At 55.0% G+C, this 21,420-nt stretch overlaps 1 protein-coding gene and 1 long non-coding RNA gene across 3 annotated transcripts in view; one reads left to right on the forward strand and one right to left on the reverse strand.

Moving 5' to 3' along the window:
* LOC125130790 (uncharacterized) overlaps positions 1-21,180 on the forward strand; it is a 37,910-nt gene extending 16,730 nt beyond the window's left edge. Inside the window, exons 3-5 of one of the 2 annotated variants that reach the window (XR_007135801.1) lie at positions 11,398-11,481; positions 15,062-15,209; positions 20,329-21,180. This is a non-coding gene — a long non-coding RNA (uncharacterized LOC125130790). Of the gene's footprint in view, positions 1-11,397; positions 11,482-14,856; positions 14,989-15,061; positions 15,210-20,328 lie in introns of those variants that run through there. The other variant, XR_007135802.1, reaches the window with a different exon arrangement.
* Positions 2,885-21,420, reverse strand: part of FAIM2 (Fas apoptotic inhibitory molecule 2) — a 33,083-nt gene continuing 14,547 nt past the window's right edge. Inside the window, exons 8-12 of the mRNA XM_047786571.1 lie at positions 20,993-21,030; positions 20,343-20,430; positions 19,973-20,068; positions 18,213-18,266; positions 2,885-6,447 (exon numbers count right to left, since the gene is read on the reverse strand). Of these exons, the coding sequence (XP_047642527.1) occupies positions 6,298-6,447; positions 18,213-18,266; positions 19,973-20,068; positions 20,343-20,430; positions 20,993-21,030 (426 nt within the window). The 3' untranslated portion in view covers positions 2,885-6,297. The remainder of the gene's footprint in view (positions 6,448-18,212; positions 18,267-19,972; positions 20,069-20,342; positions 20,431-20,992; positions 21,031-21,420) is intronic.

Raw genomic sequence — 21,420 nt, forward strand, 5'->3', positions numbered from 1 at the left:
GCCGAGTGTGTGTGTGAGTGTGTGTGTGTGTGTGTGTGTGTCTGTGGCAGGGGACAGTCAGTGAAAGGGCAAACATAGGTTTGCTGGGAGTAACTGGACCTGAGTGTAGACAGATGGATGGCACGTGGGGGCTGGATCTGGTCAGCTCGGCTCTGGAATTTCTCCAGCCTGGCTTGGGAGCCTGGGAGTGGGAATGAAGACCCTCAGTGTGAAGACCATTTCTTGGGGGGTGGGGGTGGGGGTGGGGGGGATGTGCACAGAGGTCACCACTTGAGGCAGCAGCTGCCAGAAGGGATCGGAGGCAAACCTTGGTGTTCCTTGGCTCGTGGCGGCCCTCCAATCTCTGCCCTGTCCTCACCTGGCCCCAAAAGAGGTGTCTAAGTCCTCACGCCTGGTACCTGTGAACGAGGCCCTTTTGAAAATAGTAGTTTTAATTAAGGCTCTCAAGAAGAAATCATCATCCTAGATTTAGGTCGGGCCCTAAATCCAGCAGCAGGTAACCTCATAAAAGAAAGGAGAGAGGGATTCAAGACCCAGAGACACAGAGGAAAAGGCCAGGAAAGGACAGGGCAGATTGAAGGGCCGCCACGAGCCAAGGAGCACCAAGGTTTGCCTGCAGCCCCAGGTGCTAGGAGAGACTCATGGAACGAATCCCCCTGAGACCCCCTAGGAGGAACCAGCCCTACTGACACCTTGGTTTCAGGCTTCCAGCTTCCACAACCGTGGGAGAATAACTTAGCTGTGCTGTTTTGTTTCCGTTTTTTTTTTTTTTTTGTCTTTTTGCTATTTCTTGGGCCGCTCCCGCGGCATATGGAGGTTCCCAGGCTAGGGGGTCTAATCGGAGCTGTAGCCACTGGCCTACGCCAGAGCCACAGCAACACGGGATCTGAGCCGCGTCTGCGACCTACACCACAACTCACGGCAACGCCAGATCGTTAACCCACTGAGCAAGGGGCAGGGACCGAACCCGCAACCTCATGGTTCCTAGTCGGATTCGTTAACCACTGTGCCACGACGGGAACTCCAGCTGTGCTGTTTTAAGCCACCCAGTGTGTAGTAATTTGTTATGGCAGCCCTAGTGACTAGTGAAGACAGAATAGGTAGAAAGATGTCCTGAGGCTGAAGGGCTGGTTGGAGGTGGGAGGCGACGAGGGAGCCCAGTGTTGCCATCTTGGGCTGCCATCCCTCTCTCTCCACTGGGCTGTGCCCCTCTGCCTCCCTTCACTCCCGGCCCTGACTCAGAGGCCTCCCCTTTCCACTGCTCCACCTCTCCTTGCTTCTCTGCCAGGGCTACTTTATTATTTTTTTAGCTTCTTGATGATATTTATTTATTTATTATTATTATTATTTTTAGGGCCACCCCATGGCACATGGAAGTTCCCAGGTTAGGGTTTGAATCAGAGCTACAGCTTCTGGCCTACGCCACAGCCACAGCAACGCAGGATCCAAGCCACATCTTTGACCTACACTGCAGTGCACAGCAATGCCGGATCCTTAACCCCTCGAACAAGGCCAGGAATGGAACCTGTATCCTCGTGGATACTACTTGGGTTCATTTCTGCTGAGCCACAAAGGGAACTCCTTTTTTTTTTTTTTTTTAATTTTCTTTTCATTAGCGTGTAGTGACTTAGCGTGTCGTGTCCATTTCTGCTGTGCAGCATGGTGACCCAGTCATAAGTATATACTTTAAAGCACATTTACTTGCATCTCCCAGCTATGTGGTGTGCAGCTGGCAGCTATGTTTTCTCTCCTGCAACACCTTTGGTGATTTCTCCATCTCCTATCTCCTGTGACCCGTGGAAGCACTTGTATACAGGAGGTGCTTAATAAATGTTACTTTTTCTTTCTTCAGAGTCCCCTCACTGTTGCCCTGCTCCTTTCCCTGCTCCAGTTGCATCAATACCAAAACCCTGTCTACCAAAACCCTGTGGGAAGTGAGAGAATGTCTCCCCCTGCCCTGCCGTGATGTGTCCCCAAGCACATGCCACCCTCAGCCCCGAGTTCCCCAGAGGAATCTGGTAACGTAGGCATCACCCCATGTGCCTTCTAATCCCTCTCTCAGTCACTTGTGTATAGACCTGGACAAGTCACTGCACCTTCTGCTCCTTAGTTTCCTTTTCTGTAAATTAAAAGGGTTGGAGAAGGTTCATTATTCATTCCTGCAATCATTCAGAAGCTATCAGTGTTCCCGTCATGGTGCAGCAGAAACGAATCTGACTAGGAACCATGAGGTTGCAGATTCAATCCCTGGTCTCTCTCAGTGGGTTAAGGATCCGGCGTTGCTATGGCTGTGGCATAAAAAGAAGCTATCTATTGACACCTTTTGCAATAAGACCTATGAATTCAAGGGTAAACGAAACACAGTTTGCGCCTTGCAGCAGTTCACATTTTATAGAAGGAGACAGAAAGAGTGGTAAAAACTCAGCTAGGGTGGTGCAGGGCAGGGAGGCTCCGAGGAGGGAGTGGCCAGGGCACCAGGGGAAGGACTGAGAAAGGCTTCACAGGCCAGGCGAGTCTTTAAGCTACTGTTCTTGGGGATCCTTCGAGGTACAACATAGGCTTTCCTCCTAGAGAACAGATTCTGGGTCCAAAAAAGGAAGACTCTTTCAACAGAACTGTGGACAAAACAGGCTTCAGGGGAGGGCCCCCTGTTGGGAGGAGTCTCTGGCAGGGCTGTGACAGGTGCAAGGATCCCCAGAACCTCTGCTAAGGGTCTGTATCCAGAGGAGGGCCAGCCCCCCTTTTCGATGTAGAGGACTGAGATTTCTCACTTACCTGAGCTGCGAGCAGCAGCCCTGGTGTGACACCCCCCCCCCCTCCCCGCCACCACCGCCAACACACACACACTCCCTGAGCCATCTGAAAGAACAAAAGGCAGGCAAGGTTTGGGTGTCACTGTTATTTTATTCTTATCTCCCACCAGTCATGGACCAGAAAGGTGAGGCCAGGGAAGGGAACACTGTGGACCCTGGGAAACTTGGAGCAGCTGAGGCCAGAAGGACTTATGTCTGGGGGTGTGTCTCTGCCCTCAGGCACTAGAGAAAAAGCTCTGGGGCCAGGTGGCACAGGAGTGGTATCCAGAAGACAGGTAAAGTGTCCAAGACATGACAGTAGTTGGACTTAGGGAATAGCAGGAGGCTGATGTGGTCCAGGGAGGTCTGAGAAGAGCCAGGAATGAAAGCCAGTGGCCAGATCCTGCTCGCAAACCTCAGGCTTCCTCCCTGTGAAAGCAGGCCCTGCTTTTCCTCAGGAAGCCACCAGGGGGCAGCAAAGTGCCTGTGTGCAATCGCAGGTGGGCCAGGGAGGGAGAGGGGGAGCTTTTTGGAATAAGGGTATCCGCCTGATCCTGACTCCCCTGGGAGGAAGAGTTGAAGGTGGAAGAACCAAGACTCCTGGAGCTTCCCCAGGCGATAGAGAGACCACACCTGAGCCTGGGAATCGGTGCAGGAGGCCGGGCACTTGAGTGTACCTCCCTGGCCCCCCCGTCTACAGTCCCCAGAGAGGATCTCTATCTGTCTTCCCCTCGGTAAGAGACCTTGGACTCACATCCCAGCTGGGAAGATTCATGTCTGTCTCCAGCTTTATAAAATACAACCCACCCCTTCCTGGCCTCAGCCCCACCCCTGCCAAAAATGTGAGGGGCCAGCAGGCTCCCCTCCTCCTCTGTAGCTTGTGGCACCTGCCCAGCTTTGGTTTCGCTGTTTCTCATAATCCCACATTCCTGTTCCCCCACCCTTTCTCTTTCCAAGACCCATCCAGGTGTTCCTGGGGCTCCTCATGGCCTCAGTGCAGGTGGAACACAGGGGCCTCAGCCCGGGCTCTGCTGCCAGCTTGTGGCGTGTCCTGGACCCCTCCCAGGACCCAGAAGAGGAGACTCCATAGTGTACTCTGCTTTGAGAGGGTCTGAGTTGTTCTGCCCCATTGTTTACTCATTCACACTTTGCTAGCTCAGCCTCAGAAAAGCTCCTCAATCCCCAGCTTCTGCATTAACTGGCCCAGGAAGAGGAGGACTTGGACAAGTGGATTCTGGGAAGCATGACCAAGGCCCAGGCTGAGAATTCCTGGCTAAGGGGTAGGGGAGGTAACCCCTTTAGAACTGGAACTAGAGATTAGGAAGGAAAGAGAGGGGACCTTGGAGAAGTGATGGCCACTGGATAAGCAAGTCTGTCAAATCGGTGTTCCAGTGCCTCTCCCTGCACTTCTCCTTGAGCCGCCCTGGCTGTGGTCTTCCATCTCGCTGATAAGAAAACCGCATCACAGACAGCAAGAAACACTTGCTTAAAACCAGGAGTGCGCTGGCAGCGTGGTTGGAAATCAGACACTGGAATCCTGCTTCCCAGCTTGTGTCTAGAGGTTGAAAACTACTGCATACAAAATCTGGTGGTGGTCGTTGGTGGGGGCGAGGGGTGGCACTGAGAACCACAAATCCCCCGACGTGTCAGGGCCTGGCCATCCAGTCTCATTTCAGCCCCCACCTAGACTGTTAGCTCTAAGACCTTGGGCCAAGCCTCTTCATTGTCTCAGCTTCCCTCCGCAATGGGGCTGCAGAGGGTACTGCCTTGGCAGGACTGTTGTGATGGATTAATTTGGACCCGCACACAGGACGTGTTCCACTCCTGCTCCCAGCCACCTTTAACTCACACGCAAACACCGCCATCCATTCTTGGTTCCCTCTCTCCTCAGACCCAAGATGGAACAAAACGTCAAATGCTTCTGCAATATTTTTTAAAAGCTAGAAATAGGAAGGGCCTTGGGGTGGGGGCGGGGGGAAGGGCGGGATCAGGAAGACATAGGTGACAAACTAGTTACCCTCCCCAGGGGCAAACAGAACCACGGGCATATGAGGAGAGAGGCAGCTCTGGAGGGAGAGGCAAGGAAGGGTCCAGGTATCCACTCTGAACCTCCCTGACTCCACCCAGTAACTTTCCACTGGCCCAGTGAGCTGCCGACCAGTGCAGGCTGCACGCTTCCCCCAGGTGGGGCCCGCTGGTCCCCTCCCCAGAAGGACCCGCAGGGGGCCGGGTGGCTGACGCACACCCTGCCGGAGATCTCAGCTGCCTAGAGGCTGATAAGGAGACTCGACCCCATCACAGGGGACCAGCTGGAGGGACTTGCCCTGGTTGTTAACATCGGCTGGATGCCTTCCAAATTGGAGAGATGAGGAGATAAGGGGTAGAGTGGCTGAGGCCTCTGGGCTGAGTGGCCAGAGAAGCTGGGAGAAGGGACAGGGGCACTGCCAGCTGAAGCCTCTGGGAGGCCTGGCTGGGGAGAAGCCAGCACATGGCAGCAGAGGGGGGAGGGTGTAGGAAATAAGGGGCCAAAAGGCGGGGGTGGGGTGGGGCTGGGGACAGGTGGGGGCCAGGCTCCCTCTTTCCAGGGCTGACTCAGCAGCTAGAATAACCTCCCTCCTCAGAATATACCGGCCTTTGGGCCTGTGGGAGCAGCCCGGGGTTTGGGAGGATGTAGGGCTCAGCCTGCCATGCCTCCTGGGAGGATGCAGGTCTGGGTGAGCCCTGGCCTCCTCCCAAGCTGCTGCTCCCGCCCCTCTTGGAGTCCCAGGCCCAGCCCCACTCAGGAGCAGGGCCCTCGGCCCCTCCTGCTGCCCCAGCAGTGCTCTGTCATGACCCAGGAGGGGAGACCGAGGCAAGCACGGATGGCACTGGCTCTCTGCCCCTCTCTCGCTGCCCTTGGTCCCCAGGGCTCAAGTGCCTACAACAAGGCGCTGGTTGCAGAGCTGAGAGAGGATGTGCAGCCCGGGACTGCCATACTGTTCCCTGCCCCGACGGAGCGCCCACACCCTGGCTCCCCGCTGTCCTGCCCAGCCCTTCCTTACAGAGCGTCATGGCCTGACCTGGAAAGGGGGGCAGGTAGACACAGGGTAGTGTGCCCCAGCATCATGCAGTGGTGGCAGCCTCAGCAGGAGGTGTGGTGGGGGCACAGCCTCGGCCAGGCTTCCTGGGGTATCTTTCCCACATCTGAAATCCTTCCAGGCCCCTCCCACTCATCCTCGGGTCCCCTCGAACGCAAAGGGGCCTCCAGCCTTGACCATCCCAGTTTGGGAGATGTAATGGGGGCAGGTGCACAGGGGAGGGTGTGACCTGGGTTCTGCAGGGCCCCTGATGGCATGGGTTCAAGCTGCAGAGGGTGAGAACGAGGTCTGGGCTGAGGGCAGTGAGCGGGCTGGCCACAGGCTGGGCTGGCAGCTAGCTTTATATCTGGGCTGGCAGGAGCGCAGGGCGGGGCAGAGGACCAGCAAGGGGGCATTCTCTGAAGGGAGGAGGGGGTGGGAAGGGCTTCTCATTCCCGGTTGGTGCCAAAAAGCTGCAGGAAGAAGGTGAAGATATAGATGATGTCTAGGTAAATGTTGAGGGCGCCAAAAATATACTCCTCCGGGCTCAGCGAGTGGCGCCGGCTACCCATCAGCAACTGGGTGTCAAATGCCAGGAACTGAGGGAAGGGAGAAGAGAAAGAGGGGTCAGAAGGTCCAGTCACTGTGACACTGACCACGGGAGCCCAATATCCCCACCCAGGCCCACAGTGCTTTTGTTATCAACCTGCTGCCTGGCTGCTCAGTGACCCTCCTGTAACAGCCCCAAATCTGGAACTTTCCTAACACCTTCCACCCCTAATTCAACACCTATTTACTGACCACCCACTATGAGCCAGGCATCAATGCAGCAAAGAATGAGACGGACAAGATCCCTGACCTTGCAGAGCTTATGAGTCTAGCAGGGAAGACATTGTTAGTTCGATGAGACACCAAAGAGAAACACGTGGTGCCACAGGGAGGTGGGGGCGCTGGTAACAGGAACCTAACCTCTGTGAGCGTGGCAGGGGTCAGGGAAGGCTTCCTGGAGGAGGGGACCTGGAAAGCTGAGGCATAATCTTCGTGCCATTCCCTTAGGGCCCTGCTCTTGGAGGATGAACCAATGCTCCAAGAAACAGCGAGCAGAGAGGGGGCACCTATGTGCTTTACAGACAGCTTACTTTGTCCTAATAACATCCCTCTCCAGTAGGGAGTCTATCATTCCTAGAGGAAACCAAGGCCCAGAGATGTTAAGTACTTAACCAGAGTTCCATGGCTCCCAAGTGGCAAAGCCAGGATCTGAACCCAAGCAGACTGGCTCCAGAGCCCCCTTGTGTAGCCATTCTGCTCTGTGGCTTACAGGCAGCACCCAGGGTTAAGGTGTCTCCTGCCAGGAAACAGGAGCTCCCCCTGGAGCCCCAGCAGCTTGCTCTGAGCTGCAGAGACAGTGAGGACCACTGTGCCTGCTTTGGGGGCTCACCCCTTAGTGGGTGACACCCACAGATGATTACAATAAAACCCGGTAAAAGCTACAATAAGGGCTGATTGGGCAGGAGGAAGGTGGCCCAGGAGAGGTGACACTTACCTGGGGCTTGAAGGATAAGCAGGCATTTGCTAGACTAAGCAGGCCCCCCGGAGGTGAGGGGAGCAGTGTGAAGAATGAGGACTCAGTGGGGCAGGAGCAGTGGGGCAAAGGAACAGATGGAGAGAGGCTGGAGCCCAGGGGCCAGAGGGTCCCGGAACGAGCAGCCCCAGATGTGGGACCTCAAGGAACGTCACCTGAGAGTGAGATGGGGGTGATCGCAAGTACAGGCTTGAAAGTCAGACCGACCTGGAGTCCAGTCTTGGCTCTGCTACTCACTAGCTCGGGGAGCCTGGCCCAGGTGATTTAGTTGCTCTGAGCCCATGGGTCCCAGTCGGCAGAGGGCTGATGAGTGTGCTTGCCTCCTGAGGCGGTTGTGAGGGTGAGATAATGCGTGCAAGGCGCCTGGCACACTGCCTGACACATGGTAAGCACTTAATGAATGGTGGCTATTAATGTGGTTTTATTGTTATTATCTGCAGGAGAGGTGCCCTCTTGAGAATGCGTGTATGCTGCTGCTGAGACTCAGGTGTCTCCTGCCGCTCATATCTCTAGGGAAGCCTTGTGGCCTTAACAGAAAGCACAGGGAGAACCACACTCAAGGCTGAGGGCCCTCCCCCACCCACCCCCGTGCAGGGCATGAGAACACAGGACCGGAGTCAGAACACCTGGATTTGGGGGTCTGTCCCTCGGAACTGTCACCCACTTGACCTCAGTGTCCTCATCTGCAAAATGGGACAGTAATGACGACCACACCAGGGGGTGGCTTTGAGGGTAAATGGATGGCAATGCCTGTGGCATCGACTATCATCATTCTCCCATGTCGTTTCACCCCATCCTACTCTGCTCCTTCTCAACTTGACGTGGGTTCCCAGGCAAAATTTCCTTTCTGCAGTGAGAACAGGCAAGGAGAGGGGCCAACTCAAATGCTAGCAGCTGCCAGGAGAAGTTAATAAACTGCTGATCTGCCTTACCCATCAGTAGCTTGCTTGGTTGATTTCCCAGAGCCTGGTCACCCTGGGTGAGCTAATGAAATCAAATCTCTCAACCTAGAAGGCTTGGAACCTGACCCGGTCTGGGGGTGGCCTCTCCAAGGAACCTCCTAGAGCAGCCAGCTGGCTTTTCTCTTGGAGAGAAGAGGAATGAAACAGTTTCTGCCTCTGGCCTCTGGCCATGGATGCTTATCTACACAGTGCTCTATGGACGGCCGACCCCACATTTCAACCCCACTGCCGGGTACCAGCCATCACTGCATCCTCATGCCTGCGAGTCAACTGACTGTCCATTCATTTATTCCCAACAGTATTTACTGAGCATCTCCTCTGTTCCAGGGAACTGACCTTCAGAGCAGGGACAGTCTAATGAGAGCAAAAGACATTAGCAGACGTTACCTTAAGAGCAGGGGCTCATTAAAGGGGAAAGGAACTCTGTCATCTCCCTGGGTGATGAGCACTGTTAACTAACATCTTGGCTACCGAGAGCAGATACCTTGGTGATAGTTAACATCTTAGCTGGCAGCTAGGACCTTAGTTGAGAGCTGACAACTGGGTTGACCACCAACCCCTAAAAGGATAGCAAGCATTGAGTTGCTAGCCAGCTGGATAGAGGACCTGGCAAGGGGGGCACAAGTGACAAGGGGCAGGAGGCAGGGACAGGACTAGAATGTGTTAATTTAACATCTGAATAGTCCTTTCACTCATCCTTTATCTCACTTGCCCAATTCACCCCAGGAGGTGGATACTATTAACACTATTTTACACATGCGGAAAGGAGTCTCATAGCAGTGGGTTGCTGATGGTCATTTATCTTGGCTGAACCCAGATCACCTGAGGGAGATGGGGAGAGGGTGGGCTTGCGGAGGGAGGAGCCAAAGGGAGACTTTCCTGGTTCACCCCCTTGACCAGGGCTTGACCCGGTTAGGCCACACACTCGGCCTGACCCTGTTGTGTCCAGGGTTATGCCTGCTGTCCTCCCACAGGTGGGGCTGAGAGGCTCTGGGAGAGCCAGGCCATGCAAAGGACAGCTCAGAGCCACCAACAAATAGGCCCTGAATACAAAAAGCTGGGGTTGTGATGTGTTGAATCAGCATAAAAAATAACACGTGGACCATGTCCATCCCACAGAAATGCCAGCACAAGTGTGCAAGGGAGCACACCCAAGGCCATTCACGGCTGCACTGGTTCTAACAGTTGAAACTCTGGAAACAACCCCAAACTCTGTCAGCCAGGGGATTGTTAAATAAACTGTGGGTAGCAGTGCTGAGGCAGAGACATCTCCAATACACACTTTTATGGGAACAGGACAACTTGCAGGAAAAGCCATATCACATGAGCCCCTTTAAAAAACTCACAAACCCCTATATTATAGGAGCCTACAGAGCATATATCTATAAAATGCATATAGAAAGGTCTGGAAGGAGAGAGGACCACAGCAGTTAGCACTGAGGAAGGCAGTGAGAGAGGGCCAAATGACATCTGCTTTATCTATACAATTTAAGATTAAAAAATTGCAATCTATGAATAAGTGTATTCATACACCGTATTAGAAAATGTAAGAGAAGGGTTAAAGTAACACATAAGAGTTGGCGAACCCTTTCATTTAATTCTCACTGGCGGCCCCTGTAACAGGTGTTGCGTTGTTGTCTCCATCATGGAGCTGAGACTGAGGCCCAGAGAGTGTACGTGACTCGCCCACTTCACCCAGCTGAGAGGACAGCTCTGGTCTTCTGACCCCCAATCCCATCCGCTTTCCACCATGTTCACTGCTTTGGGGCATGGCGTGTGGGTGTGTGTGTGGGTGTGTGTGGGTGTGGGTGTGTGGTGTGTGTGTGTGTGTGTGTGTAGAAGGATGGAAGAGGTGGGAAGAGAAGTATAAACAGAGCTCATGGCCAAGAGCCCAGGCTACCTGGGGCTGGGGGGATGCAGGGAGACCTGCACCCCCACACCTGGCCCCGTCACCACTGTGGAGGCTGGAGGGTGAGCCTAGGCTATGAGGATTCCATAGAAAAGAGATGACCAGCCTTGAGCCTTTGTGCCCTTGGCTGGGATGAGGACAGGGAGAGGGGTGCTGAGTGGAGACCTGGGGTCCATGAGTTGCCTGGGACCCACAGAAGATACCTCTCGTGTCTTCAGGGGCCTGGGTGTTCAAAGTTGAAATGGCGCACACGACCTCTGTGTGCAGCCCTGGTCCTCGGGAGACCTTCAGTCCTCCCACCACGAAAGGAATGGGGCCTGGCAGGCATGTGAGCCAGAAACTCTGGCCCAGGATAAAGAAAAGAGGAGCAGTGTGAGAAGGTATGTGAAAGGGGAAGGGCATGTGTGAACACAGCGCTTAAGAACGCTGACGGGGGAGTGACAGAGACCTGGGTTCAAAGCTTGCCTCTGACCTTAGGCAACTGACAAACGTAACAGTATGGATCACGGATGACATGCCAGGCACTTTCTGAGTGTTTTCTCTGCACATATTAATTCTCTTAAAAGTCACAAGCCACAGGCGGGTATGATGATGATTATTATTTTTAATGACCGCACCTACAGCATACGGAAGCACCTGAGCCAGGGATTGAATCTGAGCCACGGCTGCGACCCTGTGCTACAGCAGTGGCAGATCCTTAACCCACTGCACTGAGCCAGGGATTGATTTTTTTTTTTTTTGTCTTTTTGCCTTTTCTAGGCCGGCTCTTGCAGCATATGGAGATTCCCAGGCTAGGGGTCGAATTGGAGCTGTAGCCACCAGCCTACACCAGAGCCACAGCAACGCCAGATCTGAGCCTAGTCGGCGACCCACACCACAGCTCACAGCAACGCGGGATTCTTAACCCATTGAGCAAGGCCAGGGGTTGAACCCGAAACCTCATGGTTCCTAGTCATATTCGTTAACCACTGAGCCATGACGGGAACTCCCTGAGCCAGGGATTGAACCTGCATCTCCGCAGTGACCCGAACTGTTGCAGTTGGAGTCTTAACTGTGGAACTCTGAAATGAATATTATTATTATCTGCATTTTACAGAGAAGGAAACAGAAGCACAGAGCGGTGACATGACTTGATCCATCCACACGGCTGGACTGTGGCAGAGAATGGATTTGAACCCAGGTACTGTGCTCCAAGATCTGGTGTTCTGAATGACAATTAGGTAAAAGCTACCATGGTAGTTGAGGAACTACCGTGTTCCAGTTAGGCTGTTTTCTTTCTTCTGTTCATATATTATTAAGCATTACTGCAACCTTGGGAGAGAGTTAATATTAGCCCCATTTTACAGATGAGGAAACTGAGCTCAGCACAGAGAAATCACGTAACCTGCCCAAAGGTCACAGCAGTGAGAGGATGAGCTAGACCTTGCCAGTGGCCTGGGTGGGTGCAGGTGGCCACCTGGGGAGCTTCCGAGGCCCCTCTGACAGTGCCCCTTCCTGGCTCTCAGTGACTCCTTCCCTGCCTGCTCCGCTCAGGGACTCTGCACCACCCCTCCCTCAGCCCACACCCCTCGGGCTGGGGGGCTTCTTTCACCTTCTCTGGGTCAGGGTGTTGGTTTGCAGGGCTTGGTCTGAGCAGGGTGTTGGTTTCTGAGGATTAGTGTCTCAGGAAGTGAGACTGAGGTGAGGCCTGGGAGGGGGACACTGAGTGTACTTTACCCCCGAAAAAGCAATTACCCATCAAGCCCCCACTCCCCGCCTCCCGCTGCCCTCAGCGGAATCCAGTCAACTTCCAGAGGGTTTGGCTGTGGGCTCGGGTGAGGCCTCAGGGCTGTTATAGTGGCAGAGGGTGGGCAGGCAGAACACAGAAGGTTCTCACTGGATCTTTTGGGCTCATGTAAACCACTGAGGCCAGAGAGCCTCGAAACTCTGAAGGAAATAAGGGTAAGTCTAAAATGAAGTCGTGATAGAACATGATGGAGGATAATGTAAGAAAAAGAACATATATATACGACTGAGTCATTTTGCCGTACAGCAGAAATGGACGGAACATGGTAAATCAACTATAATTTTAAAAATAAAAATAAATTAAAAAAAATAAAGTCAGATTCCTGCCTTGGGTTTGTGTAGCTGATTTTACTTTTCAAAGTGTTTCTCTGACTGTGAAGAAGGCAGGGCACACATCGCAGCCCCCACTAGAAAAGCAGGATAGGAGGTGGGTGGGCAGCCTGTAGACTTTCTGGAGTCCCTCAGATGCTGTGTGTTTGGTCTAGGCTGGATGGAACATTGACAGGACACACAGATTCCCTGCTGGGGCTGGATGGAAGCCACAAAGCCTAGTCTCATGGTGACAGAGGCTGAGAGGGCCTCTCTGGGTCCTCCTGCCATGAGGGGACCTCTCTAGGCCTCTATCTTCCCATCTGTGAAATGGACAAGGAGACAGAGTAGAAAGAAGGCTGGGCTGAGAGTCGGGAAGATGGGACTCTCACCCAGCTTGGCGGCCAACACTGCATGAGTGTGAGTGTGAGTGTGTGTGTGTGTCTGGATGTGCTCTCTCTGGTCTCGGCACAGGGAGGTCCCTGCCAGCTCAGGGCTCACGGGCTTGGTGCTCCCTTTCTTCCAGGGGCTGAGGACAGATGGCTGGGTGTAAGCCCTCAATGGTTAGGGGTCAACACCCAGCCCTTCCACAGACAGAACGTCTGCCTATTCAAGCTTCACTCGTCCAAATGCCATCAGGCCCTGAAGGATCAGGACTGACCACACAGGTTCTCCCTGCCACCCTGTCCCCGAGTCTGACACCGCAGTGGCCTCCTAACTAATCTCCCAGCCTCTGGCCTGTTTACTGATCTGGTTTCTCACTAATCTTCCTTAAGCCCAGAGACCAATGTTTCCTGCGGTCCTCAGACTGGCCTGGCTGGGCAGGGAGGGGAGCGTTCTGTTCCCACTGGCTCGTCACCTAATTCCTAAAGTCCTATTCTTGGTTTCTTCCCTAGGTATCGAGGCTTGGCTTCCAGATTTAAATGACTAGGAGACCTTAGCTTCCCCAAAGGACAGACTCTGAGGTAGGGCAACCCGCCTCAGAAAGTCACGCAGGCACAGGGGCTCCATCACTGTGGGAAACCAGCCGGCCAGGCCCTGAGCTCTTCCTGCTTGCGCTCTCCCAGACCCTGTGCCTTGCCTACTCACCCCAGCCTAGCCCTCATGCTCCCCTGTCTAACCTTCCATGAGCTTCTACAATGAAGCACTCGAGGAGGGGGTTCTGGAGGGGCCAGGAGGTTAGAGCCATCCAGAGGCCAGGACATTCGGCTGACTCACGCACTTGCGCTGGCATTTGGCTCTGATGTCCAGTGAGGGGTATGGAGGGTAGGGTGAGGCAGAAAACCCAAGCCTCTTGAGAATGTGCCAAGGCTAGTCGAGGCAAGGCCTGGGAGGGGCCCTAAGAAGCCTCAAGTGTAGCTGGGTGGCCCTGCTCTCAAAGACAGAGTCTCTCGGGAGGGGCCGAATTGAGGTCTCTAGGAGAAAATCCTTTGACTGTCATAGCCCTTGCAAGGTTCAGGCCCGTGGGGGTCGGAGGTGCTTCTCACCAGGGGTCTGGGACCTCCTCTGACATTTCTGGTCTCCCTTCCTCCTCCAGGCAGCCAGGAGGGTGGGGATCGCTGAGTGAAATTCTTGTCTAGATGCAGAGCTGGGAGGGCCCCTCATGGTACTGAGAATTCCCCAAAGGTGAGAGTAGGAGATGCCAGGATGGGCAGCTGGAGAGATCAGGGGTGCCAGGCACTGGTTCTGGGGATGGGTTGGAGCTGTGGGACCACAGATTCCATAGGACAGAACTGATGCTGGAAGTGGGGTCAGATTGAGGTCCAGGACCTTGTGAGTTGAGTAATGAGAAAGCACGGGGGATCTTAGTTCTTATGGGGTGGGGCCTCTGAGTGCCTCCATCCACCTGTAACTGAGGCAGGGGCAGAATCTGTCCAGCGGCTCCTCCTCAAATCCTCCCATCCCATGGAACCTAGGGGGTGGCTGCAGGTCTTCCCTCCTTGGGGCCAGAGGATGGGCTGGGGGATTGACCCCATGTGCTGCTACCATTGTTTACAAAACCTTCAGGATGAGCCCAACCAAGGCCTGCTGCTCTCCTAAGGAGACATTAACGGGTAATTAGGCGCAGTGGTTCCTCCTCCCGCATGACTCACAGACAGCTGATGCTTAAGTCAGCTGTGCGGCCAGGCTTTCTTTGCCTCGCTCTGACAGCACCTCAGCCAGACCCGGCCTCTCAGGCGCCCATTTATTTTGCAAACAGCTAGGGGGTGCCTACTGCATGTCCTGCTCTGTTCTAGGCACTGGGAATGCAGTGAGCCAGATTTAAATTCTGCTGGACAGAGACAAATGATAAGCAAACAAATCTGGGAAAATATATAGAATGTCACAGGATGAGAAGTGCCATGGAGAGAAATAAAGGGTGTCAGGAGCAATGTGCATGTGCTTGTGTGTATGTGTGCGTATGTGTGTGTACACTCAGGCACATGAGATTGTAAATAAAGCAAACACTTGATGGAGGGGAGAGAGGGAGCTGTGAGCACATCGGAAGGAACAGACAGAGGCAACCGCGGTAGAGAGGCCCCGGCCTGGGAGGGAGTGAGCCTGCCGTCCTCAGGAGCAGCAAGGAGTGGGAGGCGGAGTGGGAGGCCGTGAGGTCAGTGAGGGGCTGCAGGCGTGGGGAGTGATTGCTGGGGGCTAAGCAATGTCACCTCCCTAATGTTTAACAGGATCACCCCGGCCGCTGCCAGGTTGGACATAGACTGTAGAGGCAGCACCAGGAGAGACCATTTCAAGAATCCAGGGGGAAGGCGATGGTGACACGGACCAGGGAGTTGCCATGAAGGTGGAAAGAAGTGGTCACAGTCTAGATGGAAGGTGAGGCCAACTGGGTTTGCTGCCAGCTGTGGGGTGTCGGGGAGTGGAGCAGGTCATCAAAACGTGTGGCCTGAGTGACCGAAAGGATGGAGCTGCTCTTCACAGAGAGGAGGAAGGTGGTGGGAGAAGTGGGGGATTCAGGGGAAGGGCAGGAGCGCAGTTCTGGACACGTGAAGTTTGCGGTGCCTGTTAGATTTCCAAATGGGGATACGGAGTAGGTAGTTGGAGTTTCTAGTCTGGGATTTCAGGTGAGTGATGCAAAATTTAGGCTCATCATCATAAAGATGGGATTCAGTCTCAAGAGCGTCTGGGACCCCCTAAGGAGTGAGTATAGAAAGTTCATGGCCTGAGGGCCTTCCAGTGTGACACGGATGGGGGGGGTCAGGGGTGGGGGCAAGGGCAGGAGGAGAACCAGGAGAGCTGGTGGCCTGGGAGCTGAGTGAAGAGGATGCTTCTGGGGGGAGGGGACGCACAACTGTGTCAAATGCTACTGAGAGTCGATGATGAGGACCGAGAAATGACCTCTGGATTCAGTCACAGGGAGGCCAATGGGGACCTCGGTGAGAGCATTTGGAAAAGGGTTAAGAGAGACTGGGAGAAGGAGTGGGCAGAGAGGAGGGAGAAAGGAGGAAGGGAGGAAAGGAATTGGAGGTAGTGTAGATTCCCTTATAAAGAGCTTTGCTGTAAAGGGGGGGGGCTAGAGGGAGATGTGGGTTAAGAGGGTTTGTGTGTTGCTGCTTTTCAGGTGGGAGAAATCACAGCCTGTTTCTGTGCTGATAGCAATAGTCCAGTGGAGAAGGCAGTACTGATGGGGCAAGAGAGGGCCCCTTTCTAGAGAGCTCTCCAGCCTCTCCCCATGTCCAGCCAAGAGGAGTTGTCCTCTCTTAAGGGGACAGTGGGGGCTCTGGAAATGGCACCAGGCTGGGCACAGGATGTCTTGAGTCCTGTCCTAAATCTGCCCCTTGCTGGCAGTGGGACTCTGTGCCAGCCCCTTAACAGCCAGGGCTTCAGATGTGGAAAGCAGGTCTTATAAGAGCAGCGCTGCCTCCCTGCCTGGGTGGTGATAGAGATCCGATGAGGTAAGAGGTGTGAGAGTGCTTTGTAGAAAGCAAAGGGTAGAAGAGATAGTTGGGATTATTTTTATTATTCTAATCACTCAAGGGATTATTAAGCAAATGTAAGGGATTACTGCTCATTCAACCCTACCTCTAGGTGCAGCCTCCCCACACGATGGGCACATGAGCGAGTTGTGACCTGATCAGCAGGAAGCCAAGTAGACTCCCTGACCCTCCATTGGGGCTCCCCCTCCTACCACTCTGTGCTCCATGGACCCTCTCCTTCCATTCATTGCTGGCAAATGCTGGCCTTGGAGGCCTCCCCAGTCTCAGTCCCCTCAGTCTGACCCTCCCTCTCCTTCCTCTGAGCCCCACTCCCCGCCCCATCCTTCTCATTCAAATCTGGAGGAAAGAGCTCAGAGGGGTTAGTGCCATAGGATAATGGCACTAACAGATGGTTTCCTGGTTTGCTCAACCTTGGAGTTCCCCTAAGAAGTGGGACTTACTGGGCAAGTGCCGGGGAAACTGGGATAAATTGGTCACCCCGGTCTCGACCAAGACCACACTTAACTGATTTACCATTGTCTTGTAGGGAGGCCTTAGACAAATCACTTCATTTCTTTGGGGTTAAGTTTCCTCATCTGTAAAATGAGAGGCTTTGTTTCGCTGGAGCCCCTTTTTGGTCCCGTCCGTCCCTCTTGTTCTGAGCCTGGAGGTCATTTACTCCACAGACATTTACTGAGTGCCACTGGGTGCCACACTCTGTGCTCTTCCTGCTGAGTGCACAGCACACACCTCACACTGGCAGGTGCTCAGTGAAGACCTGTGAAAATGATGAGTGAACCTACCCTACCCCCATTCCTGGCTTGATCCCTATCCAATCCCCTCTGCTCATAGTTCTGACTGCACATATTCTCCCAATCTGTCACCTATAAGCCGCTGGAACCCATGATTTAAGCCCAGAACTCTGGCCAGACTGAGTTGAGCTGAAAAGTCCAATGAGGGACAGGAGAGTCTGGTCACTGCTCCTGCTGGCAGTAGATGTCTACCCTGGATGCCACCTCCCAAGAAGATGTCACCAATGTAATGCTTGTCCACTGTGGGTCCTGGAGCACCACCAACATTCAGGTGCCGGGAGCCCACTGAGCAAAGGGCCTGTGTTGGGCTGCTCCAGGCAGACGTCTGCCCCTGGTCACATTCTGTCCCCTGGGCATCTGCCTCCAGCCACCCCACTCCCTTCCCCGCCTAGCCTCAGACCCCAAGTGGGGCTCTGGGGCCAGACTGGCTGGATTCCCAACCTGGCCCTCCACTTCCCAGGATGCTATACGCCCTTGGCAAGTCACATAAAGTCTCTGAGCTTCAGGCTCCTCATCATAATTTGAGAACAGAACTCATTTTAGGTTCATGGGGAGGTGTCTGTGTACATGGAGCGCTTGCTGTGGGAGAAGCAAGTACTCAGTAATTATAAGCTATCATTGGTACCTCCACTATCTTCCTCGTCATCAACACTCTGTCTGGTGAGAACAGCCAAGAACAAGCTCACGCTAAATGCATCTTGGTCACAAGGTACTTGGATCTCTCCTGCTCCGAGAAGCCTTCCCAGATTACTCCAGGAGAGCAACAACTAACAGTCCATGTGGCCAGGACACCCTCACTCTCCCACCCCCATAAGCAGCACTGAACCACTCCACAAGCCAGGGGTACCTCTCCCCAGCCCCTGTCTAAAGCTTCAGTCCTGCCGTGACACCCTTCCTCCCCCTTCTGCCCAGGTCAGCTGGTCTGTCTTAGCGATCTGAGAGATCCCTGCCCGCAGCACTGAGCCCCTCCCTGCCTGCTGGTGCTTCAGAATAGTTTAGACAGGAGGATTATGAGGAGCACAGGGACAGTGGAGGCGCCTGGGGAGATAGACGGTGGGAGGCTGAGACGGTGGGGCGCCCCCTAGACTCACCAATGTAAACACGCCTGCTCCCAGAACGGCATACACTGCGTGGAGCCAGGGCACCTGCAGGGCAGACATAAAGTGGGCTTAGGGGTGGTGAGATGGGCCAGGGGGCGGAGGGGCAGGGAGGAAGGATCAGTGCAGAGAATGGAGGATGTGGGACGGACCTCCCTTCTCTGACCCCTCCCAAACCCAACCCCAGACCGAGAGGTCCTTAGTTCTCTGTGTGCTCAGGGTGGTGGGGGAACCCCAGGATAACAGTGATTGTGGAGGGGCTAGTTCTTCCCTCCACACAGCCCCAGGCTCAGGCTGGCCCAGGGTGACTCAGGCTCTGGGGCCCTGTCATCCTCCCAGCCTGTGTCTGGCCCGAGGCTGCACCCTCCTCCCAGGGTGCACTTAGCCTGTCCCTCCATTGGGAGCTCCCTGGCCCTGCCGCTGGGGTGAGAGGCTCAGGCAGAAGGGGACAAAGACTTGAACTCAGGGGACCACCTGCAGAGGCTGGAACTGGGCCCCCTCCCAACCTCTGCTCGAGGCAGCCAGCTGTGTGTGGAAACCCTGAGAGGGGTGCCACCCCAGCTGTGCCCTCCACAGGGCCTTCCCCCAGAGATTCCTGGAAACACAGACATCTTCATCAGCCTGACCTTGGTCAATAAAGGGTTCTTTGAAGCTCTAGGGCTCCCTTCCTGTGCCCCTACCCCCCGATCCTAGATACACAGAGGGCCCCTAGGCCAGCTCCGGCTCCTCCCTGCGTCAACAGGATCCTGGGAAGAGCCAAGAAAATGCCAGAACCAATCCTGACGTCCTGGACTGGGAGCCAAAACCCTGAGGCCCGGGCAGGCTGGCGCGGGGGAGGGGCAGAGTGAGGACTGCTGCTCCCAGCCTGGCAGAAAAGGGGCAGTGGGCACTGGGTAGCAAAGGTGGCTAAGAGGAGCCTCAGGGCAGATATAAAGCACTGAACAGGGATTCAACAGCTTCCTCTTTGGGGTTCCCAGGACTCAAACCCCCTCCTGGGATGCCCTCAATCTGCCCTTCCTCTACCTGAGGCGCCTGAGTGTCTGAATGGGTCACTGAGCCCTGAGCAGTCAGTGCTAGCTGGACTTCCCAGGCAGGCCAGACACTTCCTTTTTTTTTTTTTTTTAATTTAAACAAATTTATTTTATTTTATTTTTATGGCTGCACCCATGGCATATGGAAGTTCCTGGGCCAGGGATTGAACCCGTACCTCCGAACCACTGCAGTCAGAGTCTTAACCCACTGTGGCACAGCGGGAACTCCCAGACACTTCTTAAAGAGCTGGTTTGGCTGTCCCCATGGACACTGTCATGAGGTCAGGGTATGTTTGGAGCCCCACTGTCCACTTCCTGTCCTCCCTTGCCAGCCAGATTCTGCCTCTCTGGACCTAGGGCCCCTCTGGGCCTGGGGGCCCCGTGGAGCGCCAAAGCTCCCTCCCCTGCCTGGGGTTTAAAGGCTCCACAACCTCCCTTTCAGCCTCGCTGCCACCCTAGGGGGAAGGACCGGAAAGGTGAAGCCGGATGTGGCTCATGGAGCAGGCAGGTGTTTGGGGCCTGCCAAGAAAAGCCTCCCTTAGTTGTTTGCTTACAGTGCCAGCAAGCCCAGGGCAGGTGCCAGGAGGGGCAGGACAGGATGGAGGCTATGAGCCCTTGGCCCCAGGCCTTCCCTGGAGGGTGTAAGAAGAAACAGCCCTCTTGGGCCAGCGGTCCCCACCTCGGCCGCCCCCATGGGGCTGGCTGGGAGCCCCAGAGACTCACATATTGGAAGGGCAGGAGGATGGCCAGGATGAGTCCACTGAAGAAGAGGGTCATGAGCAGCACGAAGAGCACACCCTGGCAGGACGTGAAGTCGAACTGCAGGGACAGGACGGGTGTCAGCTGCCAGGCCCCTCTGGCCCACACAGAGCAGCTCGGCATTCCTGGGGGACCCTGGCTGGGCAGGGTGCTGGCCAGAAGGCCAAGGCCTCTGCAGCAGGCCACCTTCCCGTGCTCACCCCCAGAACCCGGCGTTCCTCCCCCTCCCACACCAGGTGGCCTCCCAGATCCTCCGCATCCCTTTACCCCTCCCCACGAAGCTTGGAGCCCCCACCCCCTCTGCCTTCACTTGCCCGCAGGCCCCAGCGCTGACCTTGGTCTGGAAGCTAAAGACGGTGACCGAGAGGCAGACGAGGGCCGTGATGCCCAGACACAGCAGCACGGATGTGGTGTTGTAGTAACTGCAGGACCGGCAGGCCGGGAGGTCAGCTTCTGACTGGGTCTTCTGGTTCACCCTGCCCCGCCCCCCTGACCCGGGCCCTCTTCCCAGGCCCCCCCTTTTCTGCCAGGACCTGATCCCATGACCTCTGCTCACCACCCTCTCCCCTTTCCCATGATCCTCCCGCTCTCTGCCTCCCCATCCTTTCTGCTGGGACCCGCCCTTTCCAACATGCTTAGACTCAAAATCCTCTTTGAAGCATCTTGAAGAGGTGGGAATTGGGGTGGGGAGGGTTTGTGCTGGTGCCTCTAGGTGGTTTTCAGGGAACTATGTGAGCATGAAGCTGGGGTCTTTTTGGCTGCAGCTTGAGAGGGGTCCCCTGGCTCTCCTCTGCCTCCCACCCCCATCCCACTAACCCAGCCATGTCCTGGAGGCCTGCCCAGAAGAGAGCAGGAGGAGAGGGCTCTACGCCAATGTTTCGTGCCTGCCCAAACCCCACTCCATCCAAATGCTCCCAGGAGGGATGGTGTTTGGGGAAGTTCCCCTTGGAGTGTAGCCAGTCCCCTTCTGTCTGTCCCCTTTACCTGGACAGCATCCCAGTGAGGTAGGCCATGGACAGGGTCTGAAAGGAGAAGCAGGATGAGTGAACGCTAGGGGCCCAGACACCTGCGAGGGCCAGCCAGGGTCTCCACCCCTTGCAGGTACCCCTCGACTCTGAGTCTGCCTCACTCATGCACACGTTTAATTCCAGGACTTGGCCTGACCTCCTCTTTCTTTCAGCTGTCCCTCTCCCCCCCCACTCCCTCCCTTCCTTTTTTTTTTTTTTTTTTTTGGTTAGGGCCATACTTGAGGTGTATGGAAGTTCTCAGGCTAGGGGTCGAATCAGAGCTACAGCTACCAGCCTATACCACAGCCACAGCAATGTGGGGTCCGAGCCACATCTGTGACCTACACCACAGCTCACGGCAACGCCAGATCCCTTAACCCACTAAGCAAGGCCAGGGATTGAACC

Source organism: Phacochoerus africanus, chromosome 7 (genome assembly GCF_016906955.1).
Source record: "Phacochoerus africanus isolate WHEZ1 chromosome 7, ROS_Pafr_v1, whole genome shotgun sequence".
Taxonomy (NCBI): domain Eukaryota; kingdom Metazoa; phylum Chordata; class Mammalia; order Artiodactyla; family Suidae; genus Phacochoerus; species Phacochoerus africanus.